Source organism: Athene cunicularia, assembly GCF_003259725.1.
Source record: "Athene cunicularia isolate RWA chromosome 5 unlocalized genomic scaffold, athCun1 chr5_part1, whole genome shotgun sequence".
NCBI lineage: Eukaryota > Metazoa > Chordata > Aves > Strigiformes > Strigidae > Athene > Athene cunicularia.
In genome coordinates, this window is record NW_020799101.1 from 41,441,056 (window position 1) to 41,455,971 (window position 14,916).

The 14,916-nt window shown below is 39.4% G+C and overlaps 1 protein-coding gene across 2 annotated transcripts in view; it reads left to right on the plus strand.

The window, feature by feature from the left end:
* Positions 1 to 14,526, plus strand: part of INO80 (INO80 complex subunit) — a 68,885-nt gene extending 54,359 nt beyond the window's left edge. For both annotated transcript variants that reach the window (XM_026849079.1, XM_026849080.1), the window contains exons 28-36: positions 524 to 618; positions 5,295 to 5,367; positions 7,015 to 7,173; positions 7,832 to 7,934; positions 8,500 to 8,588; positions 9,415 to 9,570; positions 10,661 to 10,820; positions 11,630 to 11,848; positions 12,479 to 14,526. In XM_026849079.1, the coding sequence (XP_026704880.1) occupies positions 524 to 618; positions 5,295 to 5,367; positions 7,015 to 7,173; positions 7,832 to 7,934; positions 8,500 to 8,588; positions 9,415 to 9,570; positions 10,661 to 10,820; positions 11,630 to 11,848; positions 12,479 to 12,696 (1,272 nt within the window). In that variant the 3' untranslated portion in view covers positions 12,697 to 14,526. The remainder of the gene's footprint in view (positions 1 to 523; positions 619 to 5,294; positions 5,368 to 7,014; positions 7,174 to 7,831; positions 7,935 to 8,499; positions 8,589 to 9,414; positions 9,571 to 10,660; positions 10,821 to 11,629; positions 11,849 to 12,478) is intronic.
* Positions 14,527 to 14,916: the final 390 nt, after the last annotated feature.

A 14,916-nucleotide genomic window follows, 5' to 3' on the forward strand; every position in this document is an offset into this window, starting at 1 on the left:
CATGAGCTGTGGGCTGACACATCAATGTAATGTTCAAAGTGTTCTTGTACATGGTGAGATTCATGGGCTCTTTACTAGGTGAGATAAAGCCTGGACAGACACTAGTGTAGAGTACTGGGTTTCTAAAACCGCTAGTCAGGGTTTGAAATCATCAGGGAGCAGATGCAATTGGTTTGTTAGGAAAGGTTCTCTTACACAGTGAAAGCTCAGGATTTAGTAAAAATTAAGTCTTTGTGAAAACAAACTTCCTATTTTAGTGATTTTATTTATCTGTTTATTTACAGAAAAAGGCACAGTACCATAACATTGTCTGCAGTGCAGCAAATGCATCCCCAACTCTGAGCTACATCATTATTTCTCTCCTATGTGAAATGCAAAACCCGACATGATTGTGTAGCTTTAATTTCTGAATTTCTATTATAAAGTATTGCTTACATAAGATTGCCTATAGCATATTCATTGATGACATTTGGGATATTTTTATTTTTTTTTTAAATAGAAATTCTGCTTTTTTTCTTTGCAGGAATACATGGTTTACAGGAAACATACATACATGAGATTGGATGGTTCTTCAAAGATTTCTGAACGAAGGGACATGGTAGCAGATTTTCAGAACAGGTAATGTATTTTACAAGGTGTTTCTGTGCTAAATCGTGTGTACATAGAGAGTTGGTGTAAGATGTAATGGAAATAAATGAAATTTACACTTAGTCACTTAATATCACTTTCCTGATATCATATGGACCTCATTTATCTAAAAGTTTTTAGGTGGTTTGCTGACCAGGAGTCACTGGTGTTGATACTGAATGCACTTGTATTTAGAAATTTATCTGTGAAACAGCATTGGAAGGAGTTTTAGTGCTTCTTGCCTTTCCAAATATGCTATTGCTTATAAAGAAGCTGAGTAGAAAGCCAGCAAACGTTTGTTGGTTATTATGTGCTCTGACAGTTGACACTCTGAAGATGAGATTGAAAATCTTGCCTATGCTAAAGCTTTGAAAGTGACCTAGTTTTCTGCAAAACAAACCATTTAAGCATGTTATATTAAGAAACCTTAAACTAATATACGATAAAATGGGTATATTATTAGATAGTAAGATACACTAACCCATTTCATGTAGTAAACCAAACTGGATTCTTGTAATTTTTACAAGCACATCAAGAAAGATTATGTAGTCATTTTACTCTAAGTTAATATATTTTAGTATACCTTTGTCTCCATTAGGGTGCATTATTTATAATGATTGAATTTATGGTTGTTAAGTTTCCTTTTAATCATGAGATATGGCTTGATTTCAATTTGATATGGTAGTTCAAGGTAAGGTTACCCTTCCCAGATGTTGATGTGAGCTTGTAAGGAGGTCACTTTTCTTTTTCAGAGGAGTTAGGTTCATAGATTGTTTATGTTTATTGCAGGATGAAAGCAGCATTCTAGACTAGAGAATAGTCCTTGTGTTAGCAGTCCCAAGGTAGCTGGGTCCCTTCATAGCTGAAGATAGGAGGGGAAGCCATATACAGCCTTTCAGGCCACTGGTTCGTGAGGCTTAAAGACCTGAAGGACTGTGTTGCAATGATGAGTCTTATATAAAGCAGTAAAACTTGAAAAGAATGTGTGCCAAATACTGGAAGTGAGAGGAGCATGCAGTACTTTCCTCCCTGTTTCCAGGTGTCAGAAACAGATTCCTTGCAGGTTATGATGTCCTCCTGGAATCTTGACTCTTCTTCCTGTAAGGTTCTTTAACTAAAAGAAATGGAGAAATTTTTAGTGAACAGAATTTGATTTTATTAATGAATAGAACAACTGAAGAAAAATAATCATTTCAGCAGGATATCCCTTTGAGATCTAGGTCAGCCAGTCTAAACAAGAATTCCTATTAAAATGTTAGCTGAGTTCCCCTTATACATGATTTACTTATGAGAAATATTTCCAGGAAAAAAGCCTAATGGAGACTAAACTATCCTGCAGGATATCCTAGCAGGGTGCTGCAAATATATAGCTGTGGAATTATAATTTGTTCCTGTAGTCTGTGGCACTGTCCACTTTCTTCCCTTCCCATATGGCATTTCCAGAAGCATTTCACAGCTGGATGTTCGGGTGACTGTCTATATGCACGTTCCACTATTGTTAGAAGAGTGAAAAGATTTCCTGGCCAAGGATTACCTACATTGCAAACAGGCACTTGCTGATTCCTTTGGCTTTGTACCTGCAAGATAAAGTTGAGAGATTGACAGCTTGGCTTCAGTTCCTCCCAGCTGCCCATAGCTCTGGATGGATTTTTATACTCTTAGATTTTGGACTGCCAGAAAACTTTCTAGTTTTAGAGTTCTTGGTGCTTTTTTTGGTGTGTGTTAATTCATAGTTTTCATAATCATTTCTGTTGTGTATTGGTAATTTCTTTAGGGGGATGGGGAAATCTTACCTTGGGCCAAAGAATGGGTTCTTTGAGAGTCTGGTTTTTATGATACAGCCTTGCCAGGTACTTGTGAATGTCTTGAAGTTTGAGTCCTGAGCAAATAGTTCTGCTTGACCTTCAAGGATATGGATTCCAAAGCCCTTAGTTTTTTACATTTGTTTTGTAGTACTAGCATGTGCGTAATAGCCTGCAGTACACCTAGACTTCCTCCAGGAAGGGCAAGAAAGAGCTTTTAGATTTGATGAGTGGACTTTCAAGGGCAGACTGCCTACACATAGTTAGTCAAGAAGGAAATGTCCCGTGCTGCTCATTCAACAAGAGTTTCTGGTGCATTACTAATTTTGCACTAGTGTACAGACAGTGTGGTACCAAAAGAACATTGGCAGCGCAGTGTCTTTGCTTAAGCAGAGGGCTTTGCTCTGTCACTGTCGAAGTACAGCATGTGAACCTCTTTGGAGTCCTTACTGGTACTGTCTGCTTTGTTTGCATCAACTTATTCACAGATCCATATGGTGTTAAACACTTTTAAATACTGCTGACACCTCAGTGGCACTAGTGAGGTTCACAGCCTTGACAGAAATCCTCATTTCACTGTTACTGCTTGTTGCGGATTAAAATATTTGACACTGTTATGATTTAGCAGTAATTCAAGGTTTATGAATGGTATGAGGAGGATCAAAAGGTTGAATTTTAACAGCACTTAATGATTCACCAATTTAAAGATTAACAAGGTGATTTGGTAGAATACGTTATAATTAAAACAGGGACTTAATTACAGATTCGAGAATGACAACATTCACACTAACTTACTACGTGGTACCCTAAATCAAAGTATGTATGTATGAACAGAAAACATACACATGCAAACAGTCAAAAATACTTGGATTTGGTGACACTCATGGAGGCAAATGTGCATATTCAAACACATAGATGGGTGGAGAGTTGGATGGAAGAGACTAGTCTGTAGTTGAAATTTCCCTCCTCTTGAGACTGGAGCAATACTCACAATGCATAGGCACTCCTCAACACGCATAACTAAGCCTCGAGAAGTCTGGGTTCACCCTGGCCTTTCATCAGGTTTGGTGGCAGAAAATCTTCAAACCTTGAGGATTCTGTGCCTGAGAGGCATCCCAGCTCAGGGGGGATGCTTGTCACAGCATGCTGTGATCCAGGAGAGCTCAAAGCTTAGGATCACTGTTTATAGAGTCTAAGGTAATTGACTTTTATCAAGTACTCTTCGACTTCAGCCCAACTCAGAGGAGAGAATATTCTGGTAGTTTCTACCAGTTGCACAGGCCTAGAACTTGCTAGATCTTGAAGTTCTGGTGTCACCCCCTTTGGGCCATGACCCGGGTACAGATGTACTGGGCTGTTGGGAGATGATTGATTATCATTACGGTTCACAGACAGGAGGGAAGGCAGGAGCCAGGTGTGCTAAGGGGGTGCCACAAATGCTCTGATCCACTACCTTTTCCAGTTCATCTTGGGTTGGCCCATGGCTCAAGGAGGAGGGGAGTTGCACCACCACACCACTTGAGTTGTCATCAGTACTGGTCATCCTATGTGTGGGCCTGTCTCCTTTGTCTTCTGCGTGCGCAGTGTTAGAACTGCCATTGAATCTCGATAACTATTGTCCATTTTGTCTGACTCCTCAAATGGTAGCTACAGCCTAATGCACTGTTACAGGTACTTGTCTAGTGTGCCCCACCTTCATATAAAGGATTATTAGGCTTAGAGGATTATTTCCAGTCAGGTTTTGGGATGCCTCATGTCTCTCTTAACAGCCAGCACCCTAAATCTGGTGCCAGCAAGTCTGACCCTTGGGACTAGTATGACTGTATTCGGGTTTGTGGATCTCCCAAGGAGATGTTCAGAGATGGCTTTCATGAAGTGTCTTGTGGAATGATGATCCGTATTCTGCTAGAGCCTTGTCTGGAGGGCCACGTTCACCAAAAGCAACTGGTTTGTCGTCAGCTTCTGTGCTGTCTGAGGAATCCCGAGGAATGTAAATCTAATACAGTTAAAGCAAACTGAAAATTCTCCTAGGTGGAAAGGACAGCATTCACTTACAGACTGTGTTTCAAGGAACTTTAGAGTGAAATGAATGACTTGCTTTTGTGTGATATCTGATCATTAGTGCTGTCTACATAATCATCCATGAAACATTTTACGGTAAATCACAACTGAATTATATTACTATCTTGAGATTAATCAATTTATCCTCATTTTACAGATAAGAAAAGTGGACAAAAGAGATTAGAACTTTTGATGTGAATCAGCAACACAATTAGGGCTAGAGTAGAGAAGTTCTTAGACTGAATGATTTCTGTTTGTGGCAGTGGACCCTTGTCCTTTTCTCATGTACTTCTGTATTTGCAGTTTGCCATTGTATTAAGATTATTCTCCCCCCTGCCTCCCCCCCGAGTTGTTTGTTCTGTTCAAAGCGCTGAATTTAGAACAAAGCTTGCATCTACAGTTTCAACATTTATTTTTGTTTCTTTATCAATTGAGCACTGTTAAGGAAAGATTTTTTTAAATTTTTTTTTAACATCAATCAGTCTTGTGAAACAATAAATTGTTTTGTGTCCATATGAAATCTTAATTTCCAATGAGGGCAAGATAAGCAAGCCCTAGTTTGTTTTGATAGAGATTAATAAGCTGCTATTGCAAACTGAATGTTTGCATGTTCTGACAGTCCTGATTTGTAGATTAACTTCTCTCACTCATTCATATGGAGTTTTTTTGACCATGAGCAGCACAAAATGTTCTGAAGTGTTCAAATAATGGAAATAGCCCTGATCACTTTATATGGGCCAAAAAAATTACTTCTGTGGTTATTTCTTGTTCATCATGCATGTTTTTGATCTCTTTCCTCTACAGGAATGATATTTTTGTGTTCCTCTTAAGCACAAGAGCTGGAGGCTTGGGCATTAACCTTACAGCTGCAGATACGGTAGGTGAAGTTTGGTAAAGTAATACAGAATAAAAAATCAGATGTTTAGGTTTCAGTACAATTATTTCTTTGCTTTTCCTGCCTTATCTGTCTCCAGCCGCAGTTTTTTCCAAGATGCTCATCTCCTGCCTCCCAGCCTTATGATTTATGTAGGAAAATTGGTCTTTCTGTGTGAAAGCTGGCACTCTTTTAGCCATGCTAGTCAACATTTTTTAGTACTGCCATTCACATAATGAAATTTCATAAACTTGTTTACTTTGCTCATATTTACAGTATAGTATTATCTTGATGATAAAGTTGTAGAATACTGGACACTTGGTACACAGTTTTTGGTTACAGTTGGAAATATTTTCCTTCTCCCCACATAATTCAGTAGCAGAGTCTAGAAAGAAGTTGCATGACTGAAGGTGTCTACAGATGCAAATGACACTTTCATACAGTGAACGCTGTTTTGTGTATGACTCTTTGCTCTTAAGGTTCAGTTGCAAATGAATCAGGAGGACATGTACCTTTTTTCTGTGCGCAGAAGAATGGAGCAATGCCTCTAAAAGTACAAAGTGATTTGTAGTTGAATATTGGCTTGGCAGGACTGATAAATCACTTCCTTCCCTACTCATCCAAGGTGTAAAGGCATTCTGATTTAGGTGAATTGCAAGGATTTGCACTCTGGAGCAGCTGCCACTAATCACTAGGGAAGGAATACTGACCTACATGAACCATTTATCTCTTCAATAACAGCTATTCTTGTGCATCTAACCCAGTACCTTGTGTGCATGCACATTTGACCCCAAGACAGACTGTAATCCTTAGCCACACAAAGCCAAAGATCTCTGAATCAAAAATATTACATAATTTTTTTTTAAATACCCCATCATATCTTGCTGTCACTTTAAAGAAATTAGAAGAAAGCAAGTATCTGAGGCTTTCCAGGGTTGAAAAGTTCTCTTGATTGAAATTGCTTCAACAGAGGAAATAAACAGATGGAAGCACAGGCATGCTTCTGCAGGCTCCTTACATGAGCATTTTTAGTTCTGTGTTTTTGCAACTTTCTGAATACTTTGCTGTCTAAAATTTTTTTAAATGGTTTTGTATGCTTACTGTGCACAAAGTACTATTGGAATGATAGGGCAATATGAATGTAATGTGGCATTTCAGGTTTTTGTAGTAAAAACACTAGAAGTGTTAGACCAGACTAGACTTTATCCAGGTTTGAAAGAAAAGAAAATTGGAGTATTACTTTAAATGTGAAATTCTGATTTGATGGGCTTTTTCTTAAGGTAAACACTAAAATGGCTCCATGTTGTGGTTAACCTATAATTAATTACATGACAGTGACTTAATGTGGTGACAGACTTAGGAATTTTGTGCCTCTAAAGCAGATCTGTTGAAGAAGATATTAAAGGCATCTTATGGAAGTTGAAACATTCTCAGTGTCAATTAGTTTGAATTCATCTGAAATGCAATGGAAAAAAATACACAGGACTAGGCAAAGCTAGGTTAATACAGCCTGTAGTGGGGCAGTAATTCTGTGGGTCTATAGCAGAACTTTTATTTTTATCAGCATGTTGGATTTTTGTTTGTTCAATCACTAGGTGCTCTAAACATATGGTTTTATTTAATCCTTTCTGTTCTGGTGTTATTTTGCAGGTAATTTTCTATGACAGTGATTGGAACCCAACAGTAGACCAGCAAGCCATGGACCGGGCACACAGGCTGGGTCAAACAAAACAAGTCACTGTGTACCGGTTGATATGTAAAGGCACCATTGAGGAGCGCATCTTACAGAGGGCTAAGGAAAAGAGTGAGGTAGGAATAAAGAAATCAGCTGGAACAAGAAGTTACAGAAGTATCAGAAAACACATATCAAAATGAGTAAAGAAACAGGAAAAGTATCTGCAGGGAGACAGATAAACAAATCTGTCCCTCACACAGCAACATTACAGCTGCATTATATGGACTAGGAAGACGCTAATTATTTACACTATGACTTCATGAAAACTATTCCTTATGATGTAATGAAACTACTCAGGTCCTGCACTTGGACCACAACAACCCCATGCATCTGTATATATGCAGATTACTTGAAAAATTGGACTGGTATTTTATAACTGACAGGAGTACTGCTGTATTTTCTTTTTGTTGAGCAGCATATTAATACTGTTATCGTTTGTTGTTTGTTACATGGTGCTTTAGAAGAAGTGCAACTTTGCAAAAAGGGATGGCAGTTTTCTGCTTTCTAGCTCAGTTGCTTCTCATATTTTATACCCTTAATTATACTCTTAATAAACCTTCCCTGAAATTTTGCCACTAACTTTGGTATGATAGCGAAGTTGAGTCAATTCTGCCTTACACAGATGCGCTGGCATCTTTTTTTGGCTGACTTTCACTGAAGAGTAGTGAGAATGGTTCATGGCTGCTTTGAGTAATTTCTCCTTTTTTTCTTTCTTGTTTTTTTTCCTTCTAGATCCAACGAATGGTGATTTCAGGTGGCAATTTCAAACCTGACACCTTGAAGCCAAAAGAGGTGGTCAGCCTTCTGCTGGATGATGAGGAACTAGAAAAGAAATGTATGTGAAATTCATGTTGCAGCATGTTGCCCATCTTCTACTTCAGCTTAGGAAATCTGTGTTTTTATCTCTACAAACACATGTATTGCTGATAACAACTTCTGTTTCCTGGCTCTTTTTGTATTGCCAACTCTTGTTAGTACAAGCTGGTTTCATATCACTGCTGAGCTGAAGGATGAAGTTGTGCAAGAGAGACACGATGATGTGATAAAGTTTTTATTGGCACTCATTCAGGATCATTACATTGTTCCTGAATGACAAAGCTTTGTCAAGATTTATGTAGGTCATGACAAGAAAAGTATTAGTAAAAATGCTGTATTCCAATATACCTTTGAAGCTGTATTAAAGGTATAGGTTTTTATAGTTAAGTTCTTCTTTGAAGCAACATAAGACTTTTTAGCGATTTGGATACAAATAGTTTTAATAGGTAGTGTTTTCGATATGATTTAGTTTTACTATGGCTGACTTTTCTTCACAGTTCTGTTAGAACTAGAATTTCTTGTAAGATTCACAAAAGGTATGAAATCTTTCCAGTGGTGACAACTTTGTATTTCTTTTCTCACAGTGCGTCAGCGTCAAGAAGAGAAGCGACAGCAAGAAGAAACAAATCGTGTGAAGGAACGTAAACGTAAAAGGGAAAAATACGCTGAAAAGGTACTTTGATGCGAAGAGGCTGTCTGTGTCAGTGATAGAGCCGGAAGAGCTCAGGCTCACTATTATGCGGTGTGGAAACATTTTATGCAAAAGCAGTCTAACAAGTAAAGCCTTCTTCCCTTTACCATTGAACATCAGTCTGTGGCACTTCATTACACAGAAGAAGGATGTTACAAAATACCCAGTGCATAGTTATCTGTATTTAAGTACTATATAAGTACTACTCATCCAAACAAGACTGTAGTCTACAGACAGCAATTTGAGGACTTGTGCTTGAAAAAAATAAAATGATCAACTGATTGTTCTGTGACATAAAAAATGGTGACTTAATCTAGATTTTGTTCTGCAAGGACAAAAGGGAGTGTAAACAAAGCACCAAACACAGATAAAACCCATATAGCTGTGCGGCTTCTGTGAAACATAGGAAGATCAGTTTGTTTTAAAAAGATAATTAAAACTAGTGTATGAAAATTCTGAATTCTTGTGACAGGGAGACTTTGCATTAATTAATTGGAATTTTGTGTAATGGTGAAGAATTTCAAGCTCACTCTAAAAGGCCATGGAAACCAAAATAATTCTGTAAGAGTAATTCTCCATCATTCCAGCTATTTTAGGAAGAAAAAATACCAAACCCTACTTAAAAATCTAAAGAAGGAGCCTTTAAAGAACCTGTTACTGTGTCCTTCAAAAACTTATTCAGGGAAATTCTGGGCATAGCATTCCTTGAGTTATAATACTGCATTAGATGTTAAGATTCTGGGTTGCTTATTCCCTTTCTTCTGTTTTATCATCTTTTTCATTCCTGGTATTGTTTTATTTATTTCAGAAGAAGAAGGAAGATGAATTGGATGGGAAGAGAAAGAAAGAGGGCATGAACCTTGTGATCCCATTTGTTCCCTCAGCTGATAACTCCAACCTGTCTGCTGATGGGGACGACTCCTTCATTAGTGTAGACTCTGCCATGCCCAGCCCTTTCAGTGAGGTAAGACTCACTGCTGCTTTAAAATATATACTGTTTCATTGTGGCCTTACATCTTGTAGGATTCTTATTTTCTATTATTTTAGCTAGTATAGAACTTCAAGTATGTGGGGAAGTGAGATGTCTTAAAGGTGAACCATAGAAATTAAAATAATATACTGAAAACATAACAGCTGCTAATAAGCTGCCTTACAGCTCCTTATGTTATTGGACTTTCCATTATTCCCCTCTTTGCTCTCTGCCTCCCTTTCTTACAGTGAGTTCATGCCTTGACTCTCCTCCCTTTCAGCCCCTGAAATTTTTCCATTCCTGCCTGCAGTCCCACTTACTTTCTTCCTACTTTCTTCTCCCTTTTTCCTGCCTTTGTCATGCTCACATTTATAACTGTGTGCCTTCTTCCATACCAATACCTTCCATAGCAAGAACAGTCTCTTTCTGCTCCTGAACCATACAGTATCCCTCAAACAGCTCCTTGACGTTCAGTTTCTTTGTAAGTACTCCTTGCTAGTCTCATCTACATCTCCGTCTCTGCTTGCTTCTGATTCTGAATTAGTGTGGGTTTTTTTCTCTGGAATTTAAATTGTAAATTCTCAGTGGCACACATCTTATTTCCCTTCCTCTTTTTGTAAAGAATTGCAGATTGGTTTTGGCAGCAAATATATTTTGTTCTGTGCTGTCTTAAGATTCCTATGTTGTGTTGTTCCCCTATTGACCAAGATTTTTGGTAGCAGTAGTATTAGGTTAAGAATCCTATTGTTTTCTCTCTTACAGTTGAAGATGCACAGTTGAACAGCAGTTTTCCTAAATCTCTGCTGAGACCATTAGTCTCCTGCTTCTTAACATCTATTTTCATTAATTGAAATTAAGTAGCTCCTGGAGGTCTTTACTGCTGCTCAGCATGTAAATAGAGCATGTGGTATGATTAGGCAGATCATGTATCATGCTGCTAGTCTCACATAGAGAAAAGGAGAAAGAACAGAACAAGTACCAGTAAATTACTTGGGGTTGTATGTCTTTTAAAGATCTTCCTATGTTTGTACCCCTCCCTTTCCGAACCTGAGAAGTGAACGGCTTTGTTCTCTGTCATATTTAGATATCCATTAGCAGTGAATTACATATGGGCTCTATCCCTCCCGATGAGAGCAGTAGCGATATGCTTGTGATTGTGGATGATCCAGCTTCTTCGGCACCTCAGTCAAGGGCAACAAACTCTCCTGCTTCCATTACTGGCTCAGTTTCAGATACCATGAATGGTCAGTACTTTTGCCTTGACTTACTACTAATATTTATTAAACATTGACTCTGTATGGCTAGGTGATACTTTTTCTGTATTTTAACCAGAGTATACGCATGGTTGGCAAGATGTGGGGAAAGAAATTGCTTTTTCATTGTGAAATCACTTCTGATTTAATAGGAAATATGTTTATAGTCTGTCATTGACCTCACTTTCCTCTTTTCTGTGTTAGTTACTCTTAAAAAGTTTTGTCCTTTGTTCCTGTGTTAGAGGTGCATTCTGTTAGGTAGATATTACCAAATTACAGACAACCACAGAACTATTAATCTCTAAACTTTTCCTTGAATTTGCTGTTGGCCTAATAATCAGTTGTCTATTTTGAATCCGTGATTGGAGTGGCTGTAATTTTAAACAACAGCAAATATTTTAAATACCATAGTTTTCTACACTGAAATAAGCACAGCCATAGTTCTTGACAAGTTTCTTTAGGACCAGCAAATGGAAGAAACTTCATATCTTCAAATAAGAAAATGCTTCATCCTGAAGTAGAACCTAGAATCTTCCACCTGTTTGTGGATTGGATTCATAATAATAATGACAAGTAGCTGGAGTTAATAAGGTGTGGTTAATGAAGAGTGAAGTTTTGTATACATGATTTCTTTTCATGGGACCACTGCTTGCTAACAGTGTCTCTATTAATGTAAATGAAAAGCATCAGTTAATAGGAAAGGTATTCATGTAAATGGTAGGTCGTTACGATGCTGTATTCATTTTGAGTCTCCTGAAATACTATAGCAGTTATTGTTTTAACATTCTTCTCTTGTTAAGGTGTCTCAATGCAAGAAACAGCTCTCACTGGGAGAGGCCAATCAGGTCGAAGCCGGGGTCGTCCTAAAGGTTCGGGCAGTGGATCAAAAGGCGGCACTGGGAAAGCCAGAAGCCGGAAATCAATAGCGGGGAGTGCAGCTGCAATGGCAGGTGCCAAAGCGGGGGCAGCAGCAGCCTCTGCAGCGGCGTATGCAGCCTACGGGTACAACGTCTCTAAAGGTATGTGCGGAAGGGGGGGGGCAGCACGCTGCCCAGAGCAGAACCAACCCCATGAGTTTGGGGGATTGTTGTTTAAAGCCTGTCAAAAAATAGATACAAAGCGTTGTATTGTTGGTATTGCATGTCCATTATATTCTGAGATCAGGCAGTACACAATGTGACGTGGTAGTGGTGTGTGTGAGAGGATAGCCGGTTTCTCTGCGGATGCCCTTGAGAGGCTAGTCCCAAGAAGTTTTGTTTGCCCTTTGTGTTAATCTCATACCATATATTTTTCCTCTTTGTTTTTTTATTTTGGTGTCCCGACAAATCGGATATTGTTGTTTTGCCCATGGGTATGGCTGTGGCTTCCCTGCATTGCTGTCATTAACAGCAATGAAGTTACAGCATTGGATCCCAAAATCTGCTAAACTGATGGTGATAGAGTTTCAGCTTTACACAAGCTGAAGGTGGCCCAGGATATAACTGCAGGGTGTTTTGTATCTTAAGGACATGCCTCTTCGTTAAACTCTTGTAAATCATATTGAATACAGGATGGTGTTAGGACTGATTGTTAGTACATTGTTTGTTGTTGAAGAGCCACAAGTGGAATATTATGCTCACATGGAATTTGATTATTTTTTCCATTACTAGGCATGTCTGCAAGTAGCCCTCTACAAACAGCAATTATTCGGCCTTCTGGACTTGCAGACTTTGGACCTTCAAGCGCCTCTTCTCCCTTGACCTCCCCTTTGAGCAAAGGAAACAGTGTTTGTGGGACCCCCAAAAGCTTAAACCTGACCAGCAGTCTCATATCAGAAACTTCAATTCGGAAGCAAAGCAAAGGTGCCCACACCTCAGGTGGTCGGTAGTAATTTTGAAACCCCCAAAGCTTGTCTGAACTGCATTGGCTTTCAGAGTAGACCACCCTGCCAGTTGGAGGCATGCAAACAAATGCCTTGCTACTGTCTAGCACGTGTGTGAAAAGAAAATCAAAGCACAATGGGAGCGGGTGGTTTATGTGAGCACTTTGATTATGTGTATTCCAAAAAAACTATCTTTGCAGACACTGCGAGAAGGAGGGAAGGGAGTCTGGGGTTACTGGGAGAGTGTCAGCTTGTGTTTTATTGACGCATCTGACAAAGATTCCCATGAAGGCATCCAGCTACTCCATGCAATATCCTGCAGCTGCGTGTGCTTGAAGTCACACCACTATACTTTCTCTTGTGGCTTGAGGTGGAACCCAGAGTTAGCTTTATGCTATGAAATCTGTATCCGAACCCCAGGAGTATCCTGTAGAGTCACAAGACATTTCCCTACTGGCAGCTGGTCAGTGTACGTGCTGGGGTAATTGGAAGCTAAGATGAAGATGATGTGTGATCAAAAAAAAATCTTGGATTCTTCTAGCATGAGCCTCTGGGTTCTTTAAAGATTTGAAATGCAAAGGAAGGGGTCTCAGGTGGTTTCCAGGGAATGGACTCTTTTCAGCACCATTTGTCAGGAAGAGGTTCAGAGCTGCAGAACAGAGTGCTGGCAGGCCTGGTGAGAGCAGCAGCACTGCCTCTGCTTCATGCAGAGGAAGAAACCATAGGCCAGTGGTTTGGTTTCCATTTTGGAGTTCTCATCAGCATGAATGCTCTCTGTGTTCAGAACAATTTGTCTCACTTCTGAGGTGTGCAGAGCTCTTAAAAGCTTAGAAACAAAATAAGGCTGTAATTTGTACAAATAGCACGAAGAGGGAAAGCTGAAGTGCTGTGGAAGAATTTGTGGCTGCTCCTCTCACTGAGCCGTAGCAGAGTGTGGTTCTGCAGCTTGCAGTGCTGCGAGGGGAGCAACAAAAAACAGTCCTGAGAGAGAGAGAGAGAACTGTGCCATTCCCTCTTCCAGCCAAATCCTGGGAAAAAAAAAATTGTCTCGTATCCCAACCATCCGTTGACTGTTCTTCCAGTGTGTTTTCCCTTCATCTTTGTGACCATCACACATACTAGCTTGGTTGAGTTCACTGCAGTGTGCAGGTACCAGTGGCCATGTCCCGTAAGGCTGATAGAAGGCAGCGCTGCCAGTGCCCGTCTGTGTTCTCATTCTCTGGTTGCTCCTTCCCCGATGCCGATGCACAACCCCCCCGTAGCCCCTTGCTTTGCTGTAAGCGTTGTCTGCATTGCACTGAGATTTAGGTGTGGGGCAGTTCTTCTGTCTGACACATGGAATTAAAAGGCTGTTCTGCCGGGGCACTTTCATCCCTTGAGAGAGAAGCAAGTTGAGTTGCAGATCTGGGCTGTAACAGCGAAAGATTACTTTTTTTTTTTTTATTATTATTATAATTTTTTTCCAACCCCAAATCCTTTGCCTGGCGTCCTACAGTGTGGAGCGAGTGCTTCCTGTTGGCTCTGCCTCTAATTTGCACACCTGAAAATAGCAGAACTGAGCTTAGTTAGATTGATTTTTAAACAGATTTGCAGGGGATAATTGAGGGGGAGGTGGTGTTTAATTAACTCATGAAGACTTCCCCCTTCCCCTCCTATTCACATGTATATATGATATTTAGAGGGAATCAGACAAATGCCAAGCCTTTTTTTCTCTTTGAATGTGCTGTCTATTTTTATAACTGAACTTGTACATATGTATAAAGAGAGACACATCTTTCTTTTACTAACTGGAGAAGAAAATCTTAAATAAAATGGAGTGAGATAATTTTATGTAAATCGGTGTCTTTGTGTTTTTTATGCATATAGCTGTATGAATGAGAGGATTAGGGAAGAGAGCGTGGAGGGTGTGCATCTGGAAATGCATCTAGAGACATATGCTGCTCCGTGTAATGCTCTAGAGTGTCTACGCTCTTCCGAGTAGCACGTTTGTAACCTTTTTCAGTTACAACTGTACCCTTACCACGTGTCTGCGTTCACTGATTATCTCATAATCTATTTTGGAGTAGGTATGCAGCAGATCACAAGAAAACAGAAGCAAGTATAATATGCGTAATTACATACTACTCGAACGATGGTGGTTGAATTCAATACGGTTGATTGTTCTGGGACATCATATATTCTACAGTTTTTTGTTTCTTACTTTTTTTTCAGTGGGAGTGGAAAGGA